At 46.8% G+C, this 9,294-nt stretch overlaps 1 protein-coding gene across 2 annotated transcripts in view; it reads right to left on the reverse strand.

The window, feature by feature from the left end:
- Positions 1 to 40: 40 nt before the first annotated feature.
- The window catches only part of LOC132454414 (axin-1-like), a 16,403-nt gene continuing 7,149 nt past the window's right edge, over positions 41 to 9,294 (reverse strand). For both annotated transcript variants that reach the window (XM_060047754.1, XM_060047753.1), the window contains 12 exons: positions 8,507 to 9,164; positions 7,486 to 7,679; positions 7,222 to 7,371; positions 6,906 to 7,040; positions 6,642 to 6,738; positions 5,721 to 5,858; positions 4,896 to 5,304; positions 4,413 to 4,581; positions 3,974 to 4,147; positions 3,378 to 3,677; positions 2,799 to 2,948; positions 41 to 2,570 (listed from right to left, as the gene is read on the reverse strand). In XM_060047754.1, coding sequence (XP_059903737.1) covers positions 2,444 to 2,570; positions 2,799 to 2,948; positions 3,378 to 3,677; positions 3,974 to 4,147; positions 4,413 to 4,581; positions 4,896 to 5,304; positions 5,721 to 5,858; positions 6,642 to 6,738; positions 6,906 to 7,040; positions 7,222 to 7,371; positions 7,486 to 7,679; positions 8,507 to 9,094 — 2,631 coding nt within the window. In that variant the 5' untranslated portion in view covers positions 9,095 to 9,164 and the 3' untranslated portion in view covers positions 41 to 2,443. The remainder of the gene's footprint in view (positions 2,571 to 2,798; positions 2,949 to 3,377; positions 3,678 to 3,973; positions 4,148 to 4,412; positions 4,582 to 4,895; positions 5,305 to 5,720; positions 5,859 to 6,641; positions 6,739 to 6,905; positions 7,041 to 7,221; positions 7,372 to 7,485; positions 7,680 to 8,506; positions 9,165 to 9,294) is intronic.

Here is a 9,294-nt window from a genome sequence, read left to right on the forward strand (position 1 = left end):
CAGAAATGCCTAAGTACAAGTAACAACCCCAAGTCAAGAGCTCATTCAACATCTTTATTATGAAGTACCTTTTTTCAAAAGAAATGTACAAGTAGAACCAGAACAATGACATCTTGGCGTTTACCACTGAAACAGAAACACCATGGGCATGTGGTGCAGGTTTAAAGTCACGTATGAAATGAGTAATGTACATATTTACAGTACTAGAAGATATATCTGGAACAGATCGGAGTGAGCATGCTTCTAGCTACAAATAAAATAAAACTGAAAAATAAAAGCTTACAGTAAAACCATGGATTGGTTCCACTTATCCAGACTGGTAACATGATATAAAAGGCACTGTGTTTCACACTAGTTGACAATACAGGACAGCTTTTCCATCTCTGAAGTAATTATAATAATCACAAAAACAATTCTTATAATATTCATTCATCCGTCCTAGGACATTCTTTTGAACAAAAATCCAATGACATTAACCAACAGCGGACCCTAGCCACCTGCAAAAGAAACATTAAAATAAAATAGATAATTCAACTTATCAGGAAAACATATCACATAAAGAACATGCTTGGTGATTATTAAACTTACTTTTTTTGTATAAACATATATATCTAAAACTTTAAATTTCATATTGAAGGCATAATGAGTTGGAGCAAGGTCTTTTTTCCCCCATATATATATTTTCCCTTAAAAAAACTGATCAAGGGCGAATTGGACATGAACATTCCCCATAATATAAAATCTCTTTGCTCTTCTTGAGTACACTGTAGACACTGAGCAGTATGTGTGTCACAATACGACAGATTTAACATGGCCAACTGTTTTTGAGACAAAAACAAAATTAAAATATAATGCAATCCCATTAGAGACAAAATAAATGACCACCGGATGACACAAAAATACATTCACTCCCATTAGCTGGTGTGTAGGAAATGCAGTCTGTTCCTGGGATGCTCCTTTAGTCTTTTTGGGCTGAAAGGCCATTTTCTAAAGATAATTAATCTGGGAGTAGAGCGACTGTACAACCTTGTTTTGATACTTTTAAAAAGATGCAGGATATATGTACTTATTTTTAGAGTTAAAATATTACACCCGATGCTGACGGATTTGACGGCACTGAGAGACAACGATTATGCATTTAGGACGCACAACAGGCTCTTTGGCTGGGTTTCGAAATACAGATGTGCACGCACACAATGCACAAAAAAAAAAAAGCACACCAAAAAAATAAGCGCAAGCATACAGAAAAAAACAAACGGCATGGGCCTCGGGTTGTTCGTAGGGTCTTACATAAGGATACCGTGACCAGCCAGAAACAAACGGATGCTACAATTCATAGCGGAGCGGCTGTCGGATGGGAGAATTTTTTCACTCGATTTTGAAGAATGGGCATGAAAAAAAACTGTGCGATATGGATAGGGATGACACCAAAAAAAAAAATTTGACTGCACTGAAAGAACTAACCTTTAAAACGTACACAACACATTTATACAACATAAACGTCGACATACAAAGAATGTATAGGCTGTGTTAACACCTAATAGTACCTGCCTTGTATATACATAATGCAAATAAAACAGGTAGTTAGGATACTTGCCAAATCAAAAATACATAGCTTTGGTAAACAAGTCACGTGTGGTGACTCTGGCCAATCATCAGAATAGTGTGATCTTATCAGAACATGACATCTAGGACTCAGAAGGGGCGCATGTTCCTGTGTCGAGTTTTCCTGTGCTGGAGACGCACGCTAAAGATATATTTCCGAGAAGGAAAGATAAACATGACTCCTGCCTTTTGTAGGGGGGCGGGGGGGGTAAAAAGAAAACACAACTGATCAGGAACCGTACGGAAGGCGGCGAGACTCCAGGTAGAAACGTAGCTGCATTCTCTGCCGACCCAAGCACCAAGAGTTTCTGTGGTAATGTAGCAGCATCGTAATGGTATGCAGAGGCGAGGAGGTACTCCCTCCAGAGCGATGGAAGTGGAAGACTGGTTCCCCCCACCTCCTTCCAGCCGTTCCCTCGTCCCCGCCGCACACCCCAAAAGCAGTGGGAATCAGGGGTCAACTCGGGCATATTACCCGGCATCTCCGACGGAGACCAACGCCTGATAAATCCATAACCCTTCGTCAACTCCGCCCTCGTCAACATCATCTCCTTGTAAGACCTTTCGACCTTCCCTCAAACTAGGACCTCGAGACTTGACTGCACTGAATCCCCCCCTCCCCCTCAAATGACTCTTGAGGCCTAGTTCCCTACCTGCTCAACCCACATTCTCCATTCATCACGTTCCACCCTCCATCGTTCCACTCGTATTCATTCCTTATCCGTCGTCCCGCAGAATCTTGCTATCAAAAGTCTGCCGTCATCCTCATAACCTCTCCCTGGACCCACATTTGCATCCTTCTCTCCCTGTTTCCAAGCGACCTGGCACCACCCATCTGTCAGTCTATCTTCTCCACTTTCCCGATGATCTTCTCCTCGAAGATGGGCAAGATGGCGTCCTCCTCGCGCACCTCCTCGAAGACCACGCCGCAGTCGAACTCATCGCTCACCTTCTTGAAGTAGAACCTGAAAGCGGGGTGGGAGAAATCAAGCCATGTTTATATTAGCTGTACTTTTCCAGTAATTCATTGATACAATTATATTAATGTTTTTTTTATTTTGATGTTCATATTGATTCATTCTTGATTCATCTTTAAAAACAATCATAATGAATAAATTAAGGTTTCCAATTGGAATGTAGGGCAAGTTTGAATGCTTAATACAAAAAACGCATAAGAAAGGACGAGTTCTCACCTGTAATGGCCCTTTTTAGTTAGCAGCTCCTTGAACTGGCCGAGAGTCACCACGCGACCTTTGACCGACGTCCGATAGGGGATGGGCTCTCCACAGAAGTAGTACGCAACCGTTATGTTCTCACACACCTGCCGCTTGCCAGACTTGTGCCTTGGGGAGAGAAAGGTGCATGTCAGAATATGCTAATTTTATTCAAATATATGCCCCCTCCGCCCTACGCAATACACACAAGAACCACATAATACCGGTTTGAATACGTTGTCACGTATTCGCAAACTTTCACTCTCTCACTAAATTAAGCAAAGATCGCTTCATATTTGTAGCACGACCCAAAAATTAACTAAATATTGTTTTTACAGAGCAGAGCATACATGTATGCAGGCTTGTTTTAATTTCCTTTTTTCTTTCTCGCTTCGTATGGGACTCATGACTATTTTGGAATGGAACATATCAAAAACATTATTTCCTGAAACAGCCTTGTGCCTCGGGATGAACCGATTTGAATAATATTCAAATTCAACCAGCCACCTCCTCCCTCCCTCCCTCCCTCCCTCCCTCCCCCCCCCCACACACACACACCTCTGTTTGGCCTGCTGTATTGCGTTCCTCCGGCGCTCCTCCTCCAACCGGCGCCTGGCCTCCTCCAGCTGGGTGAGGGGGTTAGGGGCAGGGTTGGGGGGCATGGCGGGGTCCTGGATGAAGGGGTGGGAGGGCTGCACCTGGGCAGAGGCGGGGCATGGCATAGATGTGGACGCCGACGACGGGTTGTTGCGCAGCTGGGCCGAGACCCAGGGGTGGACGGCCCCGGGGCGCTCCACCGAGGTGGGCCGCAGGGGCTCGTTGCTGCCCACCGTCCGCCTGGAGCCACTGGTGCTGCCGCTGGAAGAGCACAGCGCACAGAGAGACCGCGTCAGTATAATCTCACACACACACACACACACACAGAAGATTTCAGTCATGAAATTAAATTGTTGTTAACACTAGTTTAATAACGTCATCAAAGTGATCCATTTTGTAATCTAATCATCCTTAAAGTGGAGTGGCACCGCCAATATCAAGGCCTAAATGAAAACACACAACCATCAACACAAAGTGACATTTTACAGGGCCCTCATACAGGTAGGAGAATACCATGGGACCAATGTGTGTGATGTGTATGGTATGCATCACAGCACCTGTTCTTCTTGTGTCTGAGCGCCTCTCCCTCCATCATCCACTGCAGGATCTTCTGGTTCCTCTCCAGGTCGTCCGTGGGCACCTGAGAGTCCGAGCCCCGACCATTCTCCTCCCCTTTGCCAGAGATTTCTGCCTTCTTGACGCTCCGCCGAGAAAGCGTGCTACCTTTACTGCTGCAAAACCCAAACGCACAGAGACACAAACACATACACATCAGTGGAGGCCACAGAAAGGGAGCAGGTTTTCCAAAACAATTTCATGCCATGAGCCAATTGTGGAGGCGTGTATACAAATAAATAAAAAATAATAAGCTCATATACATGTATTACCATAGTCCACACACTCTTATATAGCAAGACACAAGAGTTGCGAGCCACGTTCTGAAAAGCTTGTAGCACATGGACACACACACACGCACATGCAAACACACACACATACCTGTAGCCCATGCCGTCCAGCGTGCTAGCTCCAGCGCCGTCGGCATAGTTACGCCCCCTGCCGGCGTACTGGCTGGCAGGCTCTCCGTTCCAGGAGAAGTTGCCCTGGGGCCTGGAGCCCATCTCCTCCTGGCCCCTGTGGTGGTACAGCTGCTTGTGGTGATGCATGCCTAGGACAGAAAACCACAACAACGTTCATACACATTCCTCCCTCTCTTCTGTGTTCCTTTGCATGGTGCTTGGATTCGGGAGCTTTTCCCGCTACCCTTCAGAGGAATTAGGGTCATGGGGTAACCTATATCTGCTCCTGTGAAGCCCTTTGAAGTTAAAATTTACTTAACATATATAATTAATACCATTAGTATAAAATAATAATTAGACCCAACATTGGATTTTATAGTAGCCATAGAGTACCCAAAGACACAGACAGCAGACACCTAAACCCAAACATCAACAAAATGATCCGCTTTTTTTCAAACTCTACCTTTCATGGCGGCCGGCGGCACCCCGTGACCTCCGACCCGGTGTGGCGGGTAGTGGGAGGGCGGGTAGTGGGAGGGCGGGGCGATGCCCCCGTCGGGCGACCGCGACGACTTGGGAGGCGAGTGCCGCCCGCCTCCGACCGAGTTGGAGTTAGTCGCCCCTGGCGACTGGCAGCCCGGCGTCTTCATGACGCGCTGCACGTGGTCGTCCAGGATGGACTCGGGGTCGTCGTCGTTGGCGTCCTCCATGGCCACCAGCCCGCCGTAGGTGGCGGCCGCCGTGTTGGCGGTGGAGGTCTCCGAGTAGCGGGCGCCGTACAGCGGCGGGAAGGCGGCGGACAGGGCCAGTGGTATGCTGTGGGAGGAGATGGAGGCCGCCACCGAGACGTCCGCGTCGTCACCTTCCTCTTCCTGCCGGGAATAAGATAAGATAAGGGAAGATAATGAGTTTGAGCAATGACTGGAAGTATATACTCTGATGCGCCGACGTGAGCGAACAACAACGGCGGAAAATGTGTCGATACGAAAAGGTCATGATGAATATTAGGACTTTTTGCCTATATGCTTATGACGTCTTAATGGTCATTTTAAAAAACAGTCAAAATTTTTCGGTACAGGTATTGAATGATGATGGTTATTTGAGGTTACGAAAAAAAAAAAAATAGGTCTGCGGTTTCAAAAGTCATATCATTCTCTCATTAGTATTCAATTGGACTATAAAGCTGCATAAAGATAAGCCAGTATTGTCACTTTAACGATCTCACAAATAAATCCCGATGATAAGACAACACCGCTATTCAGAGACACGCAAGTGCAGTGAGACCCACCAGCCGGACTCTCTTCAGCCTCTCCTCGAGTCTCTCCTGGGCCTCCCTCTCCCTCAGAACCGTCTCCAGTCTGCTAATGAGATCCGCTGCAAACCTCTCGGGCTCCACGTGGATGTCTTTTGGCACGCGGTACGTGCGCTGCATACATAAACGCAAACAAACAACAAAATGAGTGCCACTAATGCCTGGGTGGCCTATACGAACTTGTCCTATTTTACATATTCAACTTAACGCTGTCGGGAGAAATAATTGGCACAATGAGCATAGCTGGGATCAGTGTTCAAGTATAATGCGTACTAAGATCTGTCATTTGGAATAGCCACCTTTAGTATAGATACATAATTCACGGTTGCACTGTTGGTGATTCAGTGCATCGAGCTTGTGTGTCCTTCCCTGTGGCCGACATTTTGTCGCATACTGCTATGTGAAGAGAATAATGTAGACAATCCAAATAGGCTGCAGCCCATAGGACGTCCTTGCTCTGCAAATCAGTTGTTCTTGGCCTACTGCCTTATCAAATCAGCTTGTGATTCTCAAGTTTTAACAGGTAATTTTTTTATGTGGTAGGCCGCTAAAGGTACTGTATGGAAAGTTAATGATTAACAAAAGGCTTATCAACCTTACAACATTTTCCATTTGTCATTCGCCAATTACAGCATTTGGAGGACATTTCTCCCCTGGTTTACTTTACAACATTTTGGTTTTTGCCCACTTGTGAATTGTTGCTTTGATCTAATCTAGGCTTCTGAATGACTAACATGTATTGAATATAGCTTGCTCAACGACTTTCAACAGGTATATGAGGTAAGCTTCTTAATGACTGTCAGGTACAGGATGTAGGGCTCTGAATGACTGACAGTTAAGTGAGATAGGGGGTTGAATGATTGACAGGTAAATGAGGGAGGCTTCTGAAAGACTTACAGGTATATGAGGTAGGGGGACGCGCCCATTAGCTTTGGCACTTTCATGCATCTCGCGTCGATGCTGCTTACGATATCTATAAGGAGGAACCCCATCTCTGCATACACACACACACACACACACACACAAAATAAAAAAAGTGTTAGATCTGAAACATCTTCAGAAATTAGCAGCTACGATGCAACAATAAGCTATATGCTCAAACGTAATAACTGTGGTCATGAATCGACACATCAGGCGTAGACATTTCAGCGAGACACTTACACACTGCTGTCCGTCAAAGAAAGTGTGTCGGCATCGCTGGACATGCTCTGCTGCTCGCTGTCGTTGGCACTGGTCACCGGTGCTCGGGCGTAGCCCATGTTGACATAGTACGGATTCACCGGCTCCTTCCATGGCCTGGGGATGACGACAGGGGGGGGGGGGGGTTCAATAAATAAAGTGCACCCAGCCAACATCCATCATTGATAGCGGGATAAAAGGGGGATTAAATACCCGGCACACAAAACCCTTGTCACGTGCACTAGTAGACCCAACAACAGCCATGCTGACGAAGGTGAACGGTGAATCGCCCACACACCTGTACTCCCTAGCGTCGGGCCTCCGTCGGTTGGCCACGGTTCTCTGTGGCACCGTCTCCATCAGCAGACGCTGAGTCAGCCTCCCTGCAGGCGTGTCCCCACACTCACTCTCGTCCTCCTGCTCCTCGTCATTAGCTCCTCCTCCACACCTGGTGTGTCCGCCAAGCAAACAAAGCATAGAAGAGGAGTGTTGACCTGTAAGCCGTCAGGGGGCAATTCAATAGAGAAAAAGGGACGCATTATGAAAGAGAAGGACGCCCTACCTCCACTCTTCATCCTCCGCAAGCGTGGGTAGGTACCCAGGGACAGACTTGGCCATCCCCGACGAAGGGCTCTGGTCGCTGGGATTAGGTTTGGGGCTCTCCCCTCCTGTTCGTGTGTACTCCAGATAGAGGTCAGACTTGAGGAACAACGGGTAGGTATTCTCCTCCATGGTGGTCTGAATCTCTGTCTGGGCCTGAGTCACGGACACAAACATTGTCATTCGATAGTGCCTATACATTTGAAATAGTTATATTTAGAAAGAATGTCTTTTTGCAATTCAATACACTATATGGAAACAGTGATATACTACTAATTAACTGCAATGAGTTTAAAACAATTATCCATAAATATAGCATGCAACCCATTAAATAGGAATAAGATAGGATGCATCTCAAGTGAGAGATTTGTGGCAGGGTCAGTAAACTTTACTCAATTGAGTAGTGTGGTCCATGAGTGAGGTGTTCAGTTTCATCGTGTAACTGCATGCCCTCGAAAAGCCTACTCTGTGTGTTTCCTCCCCAAATCATACTGGACATGCGACTCTTTTAGGATTTTCCTTTTGTCACCAGTGACAGCCAGCTAACCCATGCAATAATTTGTCATTCTTAAGATGCACCGATATGGAATGTCTTGCGACATACAGCCATAAGATACCATGTATAGGCAGGCAGACAACATTTTTTCCATCCCCATGGTGCCATTGTCTACAGTGGCCATTTCCTGCATTCTACGATACCGATATAACAAATGTTTCACTACTAACTTGTCATTTACTAAGCTTAATAAATTCAACTCATTAATCTCAAGCAAAGCTGCAAGAAGCAGCATGTGTGGACCAGTTTTGCTTACAATAACAAAAAACATCTGTGATACAAACAGGCAAGCCAAACAGAAAGCCCGGTATTTGGTTTGCTGTGTGTCAAACCATGTTGTGGGCCATGTTTCCAAGTTGTCGTTGGTGGGTTAAGGGTGTAAACCCTTTGCAATAAAGAGCCATGGTACTGTCCGTGTTGTAATCACCTGTTCAAACATGGCGGGGTCCGGATGCGGCCTCACCACACAGTCTCTGATGAAGCTCTTGGTGGCGGGCTTGATCTGCCGCGAAACAATCCCAGTGCCATCTACAATGTACTTCCTGTAAATAGCCTTAGCCAGCTTGGACCTCTTGTCTTGGCTGGTTTTGCGGAATCCTGAACAGGCAAACCAAAAGTCAAGGAGGTCCGCACACCCTTCCTGGCACAGGAAGTTACGGAACAGCTGGATTCCTTCCTGGTCATCCAGAAGAGAGTGAAGTGACTCGGCCCATTTCAAGTATGGCGGCGTTGGCGAGGCCGAACCCTCGGGTTCGTAGCCCAGATCCAGGTCCGGGCGACGCGGGGTCGCCGCTGACGAGGATGGCGTGTAGCTTGGTAGATCGGCCATTTTGGAGGACAAAGACGACGGGGGAAAGTAGAGGGTCTGGGACTGGACCGGAGGGTCGACATCAGACCCCTCCTCGCCGGGGACCGGAGGCCGTGGAGCATCCTCTGTGAAGTGGGTGGGGCCGCTGTGTGTGGCCACAACCCCTCCCCGGTACCCGATCCCATGTGATTCTCTGACCACACTCATGTCTCTGACTGCAGGAAGCCAAGGTCAGATCTTCCTCTCCAGCAATGAGTCTGCTGACAAACGAGTGTCCCTATGATGGGTGACAAGAAACATGATACAACTTAGTAAGTGTTTGTTACGCACGCCAACAACTTGTCCAATAGGTGCCAAACAGAATACATGGAATACTATTCATGCTCATACTTGTAGTCGGTTGTTTA

The sequence above is a fragment of the Gadus macrocephalus genome, chromosome 3 (assembly GCF_031168955.1).
Source record: "Gadus macrocephalus chromosome 3, ASM3116895v1".
NCBI classification, from domain to species: domain Eukaryota; kingdom Metazoa; phylum Chordata; class Actinopteri; order Gadiformes; family Gadidae; genus Gadus; species Gadus macrocephalus.